The 15507-nt window shown below is 38.7% G+C and overlaps 1 protein-coding gene and 1 pseudogene across 10 annotated transcripts in view; both read right to left on the bottom strand.

Annotated features, from left to right (window-relative positions):
• The window catches only part of TET1 (tet methylcytosine dioxygenase 1), a 132383-nt gene that overhangs the window by 46880 nt on the left and 69996 nt on the right, over positions 1–15507 (bottom strand). The window contains exon 1 of one of the 10 annotated variants that reach the window (XM_086382640.1): positions 8063–8254. The exons of the other annotated variants lie outside the window; for them this stretch is intronic. Within the exon in view, the coding sequence (XP_086238766.1) occupies positions 8063–8116 (54 nt within the window). The 5' untranslated portion in view covers positions 8117–8254. Of the gene's footprint in view, positions 1–8062; positions 8255–15507 lie in introns of those variants that run through there. 10 annotated transcript variants of the gene reach the window in all.
• LOC147343005 (cyclin-A2-like) lies at positions 2331–4173 on the bottom strand (annotated as a pseudogene).

Raw genomic sequence — 15507 nt, forward strand, 5'->3', positions numbered from 1 at the left:
GGGACATTTCTGTCAGGAGTAAATAGAAAATAATCTTTATATTTAACATGGTGCTAGATGTTTTAGTCAATGCCTGAAAGACAGTAAAATCTAAATATAAAAATATTGAATAAATGATTATATAATTGACTCTAATAGAAAAACCAAGAGTATTGACTAAAAAGAAAAAAAGATTCAGAGTTCAGAGTTCATATCTAATTTCCTGTCAGGGTACAGGTTACATAGGCTATGTTTAACATGTCAAAATTCATTTCAAAAATGCAATATCATATATACATTATCCTATATGTATATTACATACACATAACAACTTTTTAAAAATAAATAAGATAGCCAATTTTTTTAAAGCAATATATAAAATTTTAATATTAAAAGGACTAATAAGTTAAGCATTCCGGGTAAATAAATTAAGAGAATAAGTTCAATAATATTTAATATTATTGTTAAAATGCTGGCATTTGTAAGCAGCAGAGAAAATTATCAATTTCTTAATAATGACAAGAAAGATGTTTGATCCTTATAACATGCAACAAAAATTCCAGATATATTAGTAATTTAAACAGAAGAAAAACTAGAAAATAGGAAAAATCTTCCAAAGCAAGAGCAAAAAGTGGCAAGCCATAAAAAAAGACAGAATCCTTTGACTACATATAATATTAAGACTCTGAAAGGCAAAGACACCATAATATGCTTTTTAAATTGCTGATCACAACCTGAGTTCCAATACAAATTTCATGCTTTGTAACAAATGCTTTTTTAATAGAATATTAAAGAAAAATAAGTATACTATATTTAGTAAAGATAAGTATTATCATAAAAATCTTTTATGTATGGTTTTGTGTCCATGTACTGAATAATGATGTAAACTGTATTTACTTCCTGATATGCATAGCTACTTATAAAGGTAGGAGAAATATTGTCAAAATTAAAGTGAAAATTTCATTGAAAAATTTTTATATTGAAATTTTTAAAAAATCAAGTGACAGACTGGATAAATACAAGATATATAGTTACTGTTCTTAATGAAAAAAAAATTTCTGAGAAATTAAAAAGGAAAATGACTCAATAGAATACTGAGGAAAGAACAGGCATAAGTACTTCACTTCGGTGGAAATCAAAAGGATCAAACTCTATCCAACTTCTTACTAGAAGAAAATGAAAATAAATGCAATCCAAATTGCAATAATAAAATGTAAGCAAATCATAATGCAATATAACATTTAGAGAAAATACGAAATAAACCCTCATATATTCACATTGTGAATTAATGTGCAGTCATTACTCAATGTATCAATCTAGTGATTGCATGGCAAGTTATTAATAATACATCATTAACCCAAAATAATGTGTGATAACATGTGATAAATTAAAATATCTTTTAATTTAAAATATACAAACAGTACGAATTCCCTGGCAGTTCAGTGCTTAGGACTCAGCACTTTCACTGCCTTGGCCCGGGATCAATCCCTGGTCAGGGAACTAACGTCTCACAAGCTTTGCTGGCATGGTAAAACAGAAAGTACGTCCAAATAATGTATTCATCACAAAGTGGATATAGAACGAACATACCTCAACATAATACAGGCCATTATAATAAGCCATAAGCCCAGAGCTAACATCATATTCAACAGTGAAAAGCTGAAAGCATATCCTGTAAGATCAGGAACAAGACAAGGATACTCGCTCTTACTACTTTTATTCACCATAGTATTGGTAGTCCTAGACATGGCAAACAGACAGAAAGAAGAAATAAAAGATGGCTAAAGATATCACATCAAAAGATGTTCAGCATCACTAATCAGAGAAATGCAAATCAAAACCACAACTAGAATTCACTTCACATCAGAATGGCTATCATCAAGAAGACCACAAATAGCAAATGTTGGTGAAGACGTGGAGAAAACAGAACCATTACACACTGTTGGTAGGAATATAAATTGGTGCAGCCACTATGGAGAACAGTATTGAGGTTCCTCAACAAAGTAAAAATAGAATTACCACATGATCCAGCAATTCCACTCCTAGGTATTTATCTAAAGAAAATGAAGACAGTAATTCAAAAAGATACATACACCCCCAATGTTTATAGTCGATTTTTTTTTTCAAATCAATTTATTATTATCCTGACAGCTGGCATCATTAATACTTTGATAGAAACCACTTAAAATTAGCCAAACATATAAGATAATCACATGCAGAAGATATACAAAGTATAACCATTTAAACGGAGAAGGCAATGGCAACCCACTCCAGTACTCTTGCCTGGAAAATCCCACGGATGGAGGAGCCTGGTAGGCGGCAATCCATGGTGTAATAGATATAATTTGTACTTGACCATAACTTCTGTACCCAGAAATGATTGTAAAATTAAAATCTAAGATAAAATCTGTATACCATATACTTTGAGTGCTTTACATCTTAGAAAACAAAGGTAGTCTTTCACTGTTACATATTTAGTGTCTCCGGTGAGTTGAGAGAAACACCATAAAACTTTGAATTTTTGTGCTTTTCTCTTATTAACCATTGTGCATGCTGTGGTGCTCTGAGGTAGGTCTGGTGAAGGTCCATGAGACAAGGCTTTAGAATTTCCAGCGGATATCCAGTCTTTTATACTAATGAGTCAGGCCAGCTTTGTCTCATGGCTGTGTAGACTGCTAAATGAAAGACCACAGTGGTGATAACCGATGGCATATATTTTAGATATGAGTCAGCGTCTATTCAGAGAAGGCAATGGCACCCCACTCCAGTACTCTTGCCTGGAAAATCCCATGGACGGGGGAGCCTAGTAGGCTGCAGTCCATGGGGTCACTAAGAGTCGGACATGACTGAGTGACTTCACTTTCACTTTTCACTTTCATGCACTGGAGAAGGAAATGGCAACCCACTCCAGTGTTCTTGCCTGGAGAATCCCAGAGACAGGAGAGCCTGGTGGGCTGCCATCTATGGGGTCACACAGAGTTGGACACGACTGAAGCGACTTTGCAGCAGCAGCAGCACCAGTGTCTATCAAACTTCGCTCTCACAAAAGCACTGCTAAACTTTCAACTTTGCCTTTTGCAGGCTGCTGATGCAAAAAGTACTGGGTAAGAAGCTGATTTATTGTTTGTACAGCTAAGTCAAAAGCAAGGACTTTCAAGACTAGGTGCTCCATTCTCAGAACCTGTTTCTTGATACAAGTGTCATCTGTAATGTATACAAATTCTGCTACTTCTGGGGGTCTGTATCTTCAAACTTTGAGGCTAACAGCATAGCAGCAGTGCCCCTAAGTTGAAGTTTTCCTCTCAACACAGACATGGATGAAAGAAACCTATCAAGGTAGTTCACAGTCAAATGCAGGGTCTCATTTTGTAGTATATTCTTCTCCTACGTCAGCTAACCAGCCTGCGAGGATAGCCTTCATACTGTTAGTAATGTCTGGCTGTTTCTTCATGTAACCCATGTTAGGCTTACATTTAACCCCCATTTCCTAAGGTATGTGTGAACATCCTCATGGTAGTCTGGTACTTCATTAACATTCCCTGGCTTTTCATCTTCCAACACAATTGATGTGAACATAGTATGTGGTGACTGCAAACTACAATCCACGGGGTAATCAAGAGGTACCAGTGGTTTTCTTGGTCCTGGTAAAGTAACAGCCAAGACATCTTCACTTTCTGCTTTTTTAGATTCAGTTGGCCTCTTTTGCATCCTTCTGCTTCATCTATATGAATGGTAAAGGCAGGCTGTTTACTGTTTAATTTCCAGGGAGGAACAGTGATATGCTCATCATTTATAGGAAGATCCTTAAGAGGTGCAACCCATCAAGTGTTAGGCCTCTGGGGTGCTGGACCCCGCGAGTTTCCGGCCTTCAGTACCACCAGCCCACCTGGTCCGGGACTGCCTCCTTCTCAGGGTTGATGTTCTCCCAGTCCTCCTGGAATGCTATCCGCTGCAGTGTTAGCGCCGAATCCGCCTAGCGGGCCAGTGGCCGGGGCGGGGAGCTGCCCACCATCACTGGGGCGCGGTGGTTCAGCCCTGCGCCAAGCAGCTTGCACTGCATCCCGCAGACCCCCTGAGGAACTCTCCAAACGTACCCCCGTGGCAGCCTGAGCCAGCCTGCTCGCCCACCCAGGGGGACCGTGTAGGAGCAACAAAGTTGCTAAAGGCGGAGGCAAGCACTGCCAGGCCTGGAGGGGCAAGGACGCCTCGGAAATGAAGCGAGCCTGCTAAAGTAGCCCGTTCTTGCAGTTCAAATGTATAGCAGAAATTATTTAATAGCCAAGATATGGACACAAACTGCATGTCAATCAACAGATAAATGGATAAAGATGTTGTTTTATTATAGAAACTGGAATGTACTCAGCCATAAAAAGGGATGAAATTTTGCCATTTGCAACAACATGGATGAACTTGGAGAATATTACGCTTAGTGAAATAAGTCAGACAGACAAATACTGTATGATATCACTTATATCTGGAATCTAAAAGATAAAATGAATGAATTTAACAAAACAGAAACGGAATCATAGATATAGAGAACTAGTGGTTACTAGCGGGGAGAAGAATGGAGGGGAGGGTCAAGTTGGGGTAGGGAATTAAGAGATACCAACTACTATGTATAAAATGAATAAGTTAAAAGGACCTAGTATACAGCAGAGGCAATGTAACCAATATTTTTTGTATTTTTTCTTCTTTTGTAACCAATATTTTATAGTAACTTTAAATAAAGTAAATAATCTTTATAAAAATTTTGCATCCTTTGTCGTATACCTGAAACTATTATTTTAAATAAACTATTCCTCAATTTAAAAAATACATAAAATCAACTTATTTAAATAGATAAAATCTAAATAAAGTATATATAGGTTTGTTTTTAAAAAGAAGTGTTGAAAAGAAACCAATTTATTTGCCATTACTATTTAATCTTGAATACTAACACGGGGAAGGAAAGAGCAATCCTTAGGAATTGTACAACCCAGGATGTGCTACTTAACCTTAACTAAACCTTAACTTAAAGTTTTCTCTTTTTAAGAGATCATATATGATTGTGATGGTAATTAAGTGAGATAACTGTCAGATAATAACCGACTCAAGAGCACAGTGACAATGAGCTATCACTAAAAGAGAGTATAATTTCATCACAACAGTTATAATTCCAAAGCCATTAGCTCTATTCTAATATAGTCATTACCTGCAATAACTCATTTAATCTTCATACAACCCTGACATAGGCACTGTGGAAAGATGCTCAACATTAAAAGAAATGCAAATTAAAATGACATTTTTCATTTATCAGAATAGCAGTCAAAAAGTTTGACCACCTAGACCCTTGGACAAGCTGTAGGGAAATAAACTCACATATTGCTGGTGAAAGTACAAAAGGGTGCAATCTCTATGGAAGACAATTTGGCAATAATTATCAAAATTAAGTGCAACTTTAATACAGCAGTTTGAAATTTATCCCAGTTATACTTGCATATAACTACATGTTTTGACAGCTTTGTATATTTAAACAAATAGCTGAAAAGATTCCAATGTCCATCTGTAGCAGGCTAATTCAATTGTGATATAGCTATATAATGCCTTGAAACCATAAAAAAGGATCAAAAATTCCATAGCTAACAGGAAAAGATTATATGTGAGATACATTTTGTATAAAAAGAAATAATATACACATTCATATTTGCATAAAGTTACTCTGGAAGAAACTAATGGTGAATAGAAAGAGTTTAGGAGCAATTCTTTATAGTGAGGAAACAGCAAAGGTTTATTTAGGCCAGATATGATTAAAAGCTATTTTGACTTTTTAATATATTTCCCTTAAAAGTAAACCAAAATTGACAAAGCACTCTATGCAAAGACTTCTATGTATAGTAAGTGAAAGAAATCTAAATGCAGAATAGTTTATGTAGTATCAAATTACAAACAAATTAGAGCATGAGGAAGAATGCAGAGTACATATTTTTTTATAATATTTGTTTAAGGTATTTTAGGAAAGCTACATACAACAGTCAACATTTGTCTTTTAGAAACTCTACTCAGTGGTATTCTGATAAAGGTTTAACAATCAACTTGGGAAGTGGTGGGGAGGAAGCCCTATTTTGTAGGGTTGGCCAATTTTTGTGGTGCCAATCCACTATCAAAGTGACCAACTAAGCAAGAGTTGGGAAGAAATGCACACACGTAATAAGCTGGAAGGAGCTGTTTCCATGACATCACCAAGAGCGTGAATCCAACTACTTGAAACAGGCCCCAGTGGCCACAGTTTTTAATGATGATTTTATTGGCATTTAATCTGCCTAGGTATAGTGTATTTCCTGAACATCCATCTTGAAGTGCAAATTATTGGGTTGGCCAAAAATTTCTTTTGGGTTTTTCTGGAAGCTGTCTGTTACGGCAAAACCCAAATAACTACCTACCTGTGTTTGTGTCTCTTCTCCTACCCCAGCCCCTCCCCCACAGTTCCATTCCTGTCCTCTACTACTCCAAAAAGACCCAAGGGTACAGTTTAAAAGACAGTAAATGATTTCAAAGTCCCCTAGTTGTCTGTCTTCCATTCAATACCCATCCCACGATTACAGGTTGCGCGTACTCTGAACTAACAGGAATGTTGAACTCCTGAGATGAGATCTGGATCCAGTAGTTCCCAAGCTATTGCCATGTTCTCATTTTTCCACATTCCTATCCTCAGGACACTTATACCTAATTTTGCAGGAGCCAAATGGTACTGAGGAAGTCAAATGAAGCCGTTCACTCGTGTCCGACTCTTTGCGACCCTAGGGACTGTAGCCCACCAGGTTCCTCTGTCCATGTGATTTTCCAGGCAAGGATAATGGAGTAGGTTGCCGTTTCCTTCTCCAGGGGATCTTCCCGATGCAGGGATCGAACCTGGGTCTCCCGCACTGGGGGCAGACGCTTTACCATCTGAGCCACCAGGGAAGTAGGAAAGAGGGCTTCTCTTCTGAAAATTCTGACTCTGCCCTTTGAACAGGATCTGATTGTAGCCCTCCCAACACATGCTCACATTCCATACGTGCTGTATTTCCTACATCCAGAAACAGGTACCCAGACTACATGAAAAAATAAAAACTTTCAAAGTATTTTCAGAGCTTTGGTCCAACAAGACTATGACCTTTACTATACAGGTAAATCAGTTTGTTTCTTAACCTAGTTTTCATTTTTTTCCCACCCCTTATTACAGAAGTCTTTTAAAACATTTTTTCCCTAATATTCCTCCCCAGAAGATCTTAATACCTCCCCAAAAGATCGTCATATCATAGATATAGTGTGTATGTGTTTACATACAGTGACCTCATTGTGATATCTTAAGTTTTTTCAACCCCTCCCCCACCAAGAACCAATCTTTTTCACCTCCTTGGAGGAAAAAGCAATTTTAAAAACTAACAAGTAGAGCAGCAAGAGCAGCCCACAGTGTATTTATCCCTAATCAGAAGAAATACCTTCCAAGTCTGCTTTCTCAACCTGAAAACTGAGCATATGAAGAAAAACCCAAGGAAAAACCACTGAGGCCTCTGTTAAGTTTGACTTTAAGAAAACACAATCATTCCTGATACTGTATTTTCCTCTCTCACATTCCCTTTAAAATACACCAAGAAAAAGATGCAGAGGTCAGCCCTGCTCTCCAACCTACCACCAAACAATGCTCACCACAACTGCTTGCTAACAAAATCAAATTTAAGTCAAAAGTAAAGACGAACCAGTGACTCACCAAAGATCCACCTAAGGAAATTCTAAAATAAGCATTTAACACACACATACATCAAAAATATCCTCCTTCAAAGGGGATCTATTTTATTTTATTAGAGCAGTGACATTATCTACTCCAGAATCCCAGCCATTAATTTCCCCTTTTCCTTTTTTAGGCATAAAAAAGGAATATCTGCCCTACCAAGATTTGTAACCCTAACATTCTTTTTTAGTTTTGCCTCTTATCTGTTTCTCCAGTTTGCCTACAGCTACCCAGTGAGGGGTTTCAAAGGCCACAGATAGGCAGGGCTGGGTGGGTCAGCCGGATGAGAGGGAGCATAGAGACTGGATGACTATACACCCCAACCTGTCCTACCTTGGTGCCACAGGGCCTCATGGTTTTTCCAAGCTTGTGCCGAATGGGAGCCATGGAAGAAACTACAGATGTTTCTCAATTTTCTCCTTCAGATCCAGAAGCCAGATCCAAAAGCTTTCCTAAAGTTTTCATTCTTAACCCCCAAAACTCCACCCTCATTTGGCCACAGGGTTTTAGAATCCACAATAAATCCTTTACTTGGGGGTGGGGCAAAGGAGGAGACTTAACTAAAGGGAGGGACAACTTCTATTTAGTCAAAAACCAAGCTAATTGCAAATGAGTTCCAAAAGTATAAACCTAAGAGCTAAACCTCTCTAGCCGTAGATGACCTTGTCTTAGACCACCTCCTCAGAAGCTAAGAGCCAGTATAATTTATTCCTAGTCAAAAAGATAAAAATCCAGAACTTCCCTGGCGGTCCACAGAGCTCAAGTTCAATTCCCTAGTCAGGAAACAAAGTCCCCACATGCCTCGAGGCATAGCAAAAAAAAAAAGTATGTAAGACATTAAAAAAAAAAAGAAAGAACGATAAGAACCCCCTCTCTGGTGGCAAGGCTAAAAGCACTAAGGCCAGGACTGTCTGTCAATAAGAGCCCATTATGGTACCTCCCTCAGAAAAATGATGAAGAAAATTGAAATCAGCCAGCCCACCAAGTACACTTGCTTCTCTGGTTGCAAAAACAAAATGAAGAGACAAGCTTTGGGGATCTGGTTCTGTGGTTCCTGAAAAGGTGGCAGGTAATTCCCAAACCTACAGCACCACTTCTATCATGCTATAGTTTGACTGAAGTAACTCAAGGTCCACCGTTCATAACGTTGCTAGCCTATAATAAATGTGTTAATTCACGTAAAAACAACAAAAGACAAAAAAAAAAACCCAAAAACTCAGACTCCAAATCTGCCTCAAGCTATCAACCCACTAAATCCCCTCCTCATTCAATTATCTTCAGGGGTTACCCCTCAAGGTTATGAATGACTTCTGAACTGCCAAATCCAAACATTCCTTAAATATCACACACCTACTCTGCTCTTCTGTAGATCCCCAAGGGCATTCTCTAATGACACTAAAATCTAGATCTCCCCTGGAGCCCCTCTGTCCCTTGAATGTCTGTCCCTTGGCTGTAGGTGTGTCTCCCAAGCCTGTTCCTTAGAAGATTCTAAATCCACTGCCTTTTTGTTCTTCACACTTTTTGTGAACAACCCTATCCAAGCTTAAAATTAATAACCAACTCTATGTTCAGTGTGTTATTCTTAACACTTTTTTACATACCCTAACTGTTCCATATATTTTTAATAATGTGAGCTTTCCCGGAATGAAAATGGTAACTCCCCTTTCTATTGCTTACCAACCACATGGCATAAAGCTCTATAGATCCCTTTTGCACCTCAATTTCCTTATGATAACTCAACTTACACACACGACTATATATAAAATAGATAACCAACAAGGACCTACTGTATTGCACACGGAACTATACTCAATAATTTATAACAACCTATAAGGGAAAAGAATCTAAAAAAGAATTGCACCTGAAATTAACATGACATTGTAAATCAACTAGTATTGTTGCTGTCCAACTCTTTGCGACCCCATGGACTGCAGCACACCAGGCTTCCCTGTCCTTCATCATATTCAGCAGCATGCTTAAACTCATGTTCATTGAGTCAATGATGCCATCCAACCATCTCATCCTCTGTTGTCCCCTTCTCCTCTTGCCTTCACTCTTTCCCAGAATCAGGGTCTTTTGTAATGAGTCAGCTCTTCGCATCAGGTGGCCAAAGTATTGAAGCTTCAGTTTCAGCATCAGAACTTCCAATGAATATTCACTATTGATTTCCTTTATGATTGACTGGTTTGATCTCCTAGGAGCTCAAAGGACTCTCAAAAGTATTCTCCAACTTTACAGTTCAAAACACTAATACTTAAATTAAAAAACAATAATTTCTCAGGACTTAAAAAATAATTTTAAAAAGATAAATAACTACTGTATAGCACAGCACATACTACATCTATTTATCCGTCTGTGAGTTATAGCAGAACAGCATTACTCTTTAAATAAAATATCATAACTTAATCTCCAAATTCAGTATATGCACATAGGTTTCATACAGGGCTTCCCTGGTGTCTCAGATAGTAAAGAATCTGCCTGCTTTGCAGGAAACCCGGATTCAGTGCCTGGGCCAGGAAGATCCCTTGGAGAAGGGAATAGCAATCCACTCCAGTATTCTTGCTTGGAGAATTCCATGGACAGAGGAGCTGGAGGGCTACAGTCCATGGAGTCAAAGAGTCAAACATGACTGAGAGACTAACACTTTCACTTTTCACACAGGGTTCTCACAAATTATTAAGGAAAGGAGTGAAACTGGGACCCAATTTAGAGGCTAGTTCTTAAGGAAGCAGTCAGAGGTCACCGTCTATTTCTCCCACAAATATTCCTTGACCTATAAATCCTCTTCAGAATAACCCTGGTATGTTTTACTTTCTAGTATAACTTTTTCTTCAAATTTGTTAGTTTCATATAATTAGGAGAAAAAGATACAGTGAAAACTTCCTGGTATTAAGTAATACCATAATATGAATTGCCATATTAATTTTAAAAACAAAAGAAGAACGTACAAATTGCAGATTATTTAATCTGACCACAGTTTTTGCAAATGCAGTTTACATGCACTTTTTTGGGTTTGTTTGTTAATGGCACTTAAACTCTACTCAAGATTTCTGGAGATTAGTAACCCTGTTTTCCACTAGGGTTTAACCCCTGTCAAGTCACTCCACCTGGAATGTTCCCTCATGATCAAAGATAATATTCAAAGACCTTGCCTCACCTAACTCCCTCCAGAAGGCCATCAGATAACTAGCTAATTCATGATCCTATGAGGAACCAAGAAAGTTTTAGTTTTTGATGCATTCCACATTGCCCATATGCATGCGTGCACACTGGTGGCACAGTGGTAAAGAACCCTTCTGCCAATGCAGGAGACACGGGTTCAATCCCTGGGTCAGGAAGATCCCCTGAAGAAGGAACTGGCAAACCACTCCGGTCAGTATTCTTGCCTGGAAAATGCCATGGACAGAGGAGCCTGGTGGGCCACTCTTTGGGGTCCCAGAGTCAGATATGACTAGCCATGGACACACATCCAGGCTTATGGCCCACATGCCTTGGGTCTCTGCTCCCTTCCTCCAACATTTCCCTTTGAAGAAAATATGTCTATTTCAGTTTAGACTTTCTAAGAATAATAACATAATCTCCAAGAATACTGACTATTTATTCAGCACTTAGCTGGTGATGGTATGCACAGAGGTATTTATACATTCCTAACAAAAAAGTCAGAGAGCATTCTGGAGTCAAAGATCAGTAAATCTCTCCCAGCTACCTTCTTCCCCACGGCCTAGGACACACTGAAATCTTTTGTCTTGAGAAAACAAAAGCCTCCAGAAATATTTAGCTCCCACCCTACCTCACTGCACTGTTCACAAAGAATGTCATCCAAACTGCAATCACCTACCATGTACCTTCAACCCACTATAATTAGGCTTCTGCTCCCACTACCCGACTGAAACTATCCAAGATTCACCACTGTAGTCCAGTTGCTCACTTAAGATCCTCCTTTCAGTTCTGAGTCCATCATTTCAGTCTCCCTGGTTGGCTTCTTTCCCCACATATAAAGGATAGTATTTCCCTTTGTCTCCTCTCCATTCACCCCATTTACTGGCACACTTGCCCTTCAGTCTATGATTGCCTGCTGTTGATTCTCACATCAAGAAAAGATATTCCTCCTGAATGTGAAATTTATCCGCTAACTGGACATCTTTACCTGGCAGTTACAACTGAACCATGTCTAAAAGGGCTTCCCTGATGGCTCAGATGGTAAGGAATTTGCCTGCAATCCAGGAGACCCAAATTCTAACCCTTGGTCAGGAACATCCCCTGGAGAAGGGTATGGCTGGCAACTCCAATATTATTGTTTGGAGAATTCCATGGACATAGGAACTTTGGTGGTCTACAGTCAATGGGGTCGCAGAGTGTCAGACAGGACTGAGTGGTTAAAACTTTCATGTCTAAAAGTTAATGAATTACTTCATTCTTTGGGCTTGCTTTAACCCCCAAATCCACCTAATGACCCATGAGTCTTCTGAGAAGCCATTAAGTTGAGCAGTTCAGTTCAGTTCAGTAGACCCTTCCATTTATCCCTGTGTTCCCCATTCCTACTTCTTTGCCTCCGTACATTCATTCAAAATGCCTATAGAGACCAATAACAAGGCATGTATCCATCAAAAGTAGAGAAAAGGGACCAGTTCTTATGGAGCTCACATTTTAATGAGTGTTAGATAGCAAACATTGTCAGGACCTAAGCTACCCTGAGTGGATTAATCTCAGAATTCAGATTGGCTTGCAGAATATAGCACTCCGAAACCTTCATGCTGTTCTAAGGAAGCACTGTCCAATGTAAGTACAATGTGAGCTACAGAAATCATTTCAAAGCTTTTAGGAGGTATTTTCTTTAGGTAAAAAGAAGCAGGTAAAATAAAATTTAATATATTTCTGTTTAAGTCACCATAGCAAGCATATTATTTCAGCATGGAATTATTGTAAAAATTATCAGATAGTTTACATTTTTACATAAAACCTATGAAATTTAGTGTATATTTTATACTTAATGAACCGCAATTCAATGCTAAATATTCAATGATTGAAAGAAAATGCAGTGGTACCAAAATAAAGTTGTATTTTAAATTTTAAAATTAAAATAAAATAAAAATTGGTTTCTCAGTTGTCCTACCCAAATTTCTAATTATTAGACAATGCAGTTATTTATGGAATTCATTTGAAATGCAAATCTAATTGCTTTAGGCTATATTCCACACTGCACCTGGCTAAACAACAACATCACCCAAGGGGGTTATAGAAACCACACATTCTAAACTAACCCCTGCCTGGTTCCCTTAGATCTAAAGCTAAAAAGCCCATAAAGACTCAAAGAACAGCCTGGTAAAGGAAAGAGGGAATCAAGATTCCCCAGAGCAAAATTCACATTTTTCAGTCTAGCAAGCAAGGCCTCCAAGTTCCTGGCTTTGGGCCATATTTTACAGAATGTCTCTTAAACCAACCATTCTCCCCTACCCAGCCCTACCCCCCAGCCTTGCTTCCTCTAGGCTATTTTAAGCAGGCCTATGATCAAGTAGAACTTAACATAGAAAGCTTTTTGGTCTTCCAATTTGCCTCTAATAAAGAACTAGAGGAAATGTGACACTGTGGAATCAAGTATTTCTTAATTCCCCAGCTTTTTATATATTTTCTTCTTGCTGTTGGTGGTGGTGTTTTTATTTTTTTATTTTTTGGTCCACATCACAAGTCACGAGGGATCTGATCTCTCAAACAGGGATGAAACACTTTCCCAGATGAAACACTTTCCCACTTTCCCACATCAGTGGTAGCCCAGATTAAACACTGGACTGCCAAGGAAACCCCAGATCAAATATTTCTTTTTGTTTCAAATCAATTATTTCTTATCCTGCTGCCTCACTCAGATAAAAGGGGCTTCCCTGGTGGCTCAGATGGTAAAGAATCTGTCTACAATGCAGGAGATCCAGGTTCAACCCCTGGGTTGGGAAGATCTCCTGGAGAAGGAAATGGCAGTTCACGCCAGTATTCTTGCCTGGAGAATCCCATGGACAGAGGAGCCTGGCAGGGTACAGTCCATGGGATTGCAAAGAGTTGGACATGACTGAGGGACTAATGCACTCAGATAAAACCGAACACTCCCTTCTTTACTATCTCTGCACACATATTTAACACATCAATTGATTGCACTTACTTGTTTTGTTGTTCAGTCACTCCATCATGTCTGACTCTTTTGAGACCCCATGGACCGTAGCAAGCAGGCTTCCCTGTCCTTCATTATCTCCTGGAGTTTGCTCAACCATGTCCACTGAGTCAGTGATGCCATCCAACCATCTCGTCCTCTGTTGTCCCCTTCTCCTGCCTTCAATCTTTCCCAGAATCAGGGTCTTTTCCAATGACTCTGCTCTTTGAATGGTGGTGGCCAAAGTATTGGAGCCTCAGCTTCAGCAACAGTCCTTCCAGAGAATATTCAGGGTTGATTTCCTTTAGCATTGGCTCGTTTGATCTCCTTGCAACCCAAGGGACTCTCAAGAATCTTCTCCAACGTCACAGTTTGAAAGCATCCATTTTTGGTCCTCAGCCTTCTTTACGGTCCAACTCTCACATCTATACATGACTACTGGAAAAACAATAACTTTGACCATACAGAACTTTGTCAGCAAAGTAATGTCTCTGCTTTTTAATATGCTGTCTAGGCCGGTCATAACTTTTCTTCCAAGTAGCAATCATCTTTTAATTTCATGGCTGTAGTCACCATCTGCAGTGACTTTGGAGCCCCCAAAAATAAATCCGCCACTGTTTCCATTTTTTCCCCTTTTATTTGCCATGAAGTGATGGGATCATATGCCACAATCTTAGTTTTTTGAATGTTGAGTTTTAAGCCAGCTTTTTCACTCTCCTCTTTCAGTTTCAAGAAGCTCTTTAGTTCTTTGCTTTCTGCCATAAGAGTGGTGTCATCAGTTTATCTGAGGTTATTAATATTTCTCCCAGTAATCTTGATTCCAGCTTTTGCTTCATCCAGCCCAGCATTTCACATGATGTACTCTGCATATAAGTTAAATAAGCAGGGTGACAATATACAGCCTTGAGGTACTCCTTTCCCGATTTGGAACCAGTCCATTGTTCCAGGTCTGGTTCTAACTGTTGCTTCTTGACCTGCATACAGGTTTCTCAGGAGGCAGTAAGGTGGTCTGGTATTCCCAACTGTTTAAGAATTTTCCACAGTTTGTTGTGATCCACACAGTCAGAGGTGTTTGCATAGTCAAGGAAGCAAAAGTAGATGTTTTTCTAGGATTCTCTCGCTTTTACTATGATCCAACAGATATTGGCAATTTGATCTCTGGTTCCTCTGCCTTTTCTAAATTGAGCTTATACATCTGGAATTTCTTGGTTCACATACTGTTGAAGCCTAGCTTGGAGGATTTTGAGCCTTACCTTGCTGGCACGTGAAATGAGCACAGTCGTGCAGCAGTTTGAATAGTAGTTCTTTACTAATATGAGAATATTTATGTGAGACTTTCCTAGTGGTCCAATAGTTAAGATCCTGCGTTCCACTGCCTGGTGCATGGTCTCGAATTTAGGTGGGGAATTAAGATCCCACTGTGGTGTGGCCAAAAAAAGATTAAAAAAAAAAAGTTTGGAGAATTTTTATGTAAAGCTTGTTTGAGCTGCATCATAACAACAAATGTTTCAAAAGGATACAGGACTGGGTGAATAAAGTACCGTAGAATATGTCTGTACAATGGAATTCTAGGTATTCACTAAAGTAGCCTGTATTGCAATGACAAAATTTCAAAACATAGTATTAAAAAGGGCAGCTGAAA

This window comes from Bos grunniens, chromosome 28, assembly GCF_055505025.1.
Source record: "Bos grunniens cultivar Pamir isolate PY7600 chromosome 28, Bosgru_T2T1.0, whole genome shotgun sequence".
Taxonomy (NCBI): Eukaryota; Metazoa; Chordata; class Mammalia; order Artiodactyla; family Bovidae; genus Bos; species Bos grunniens.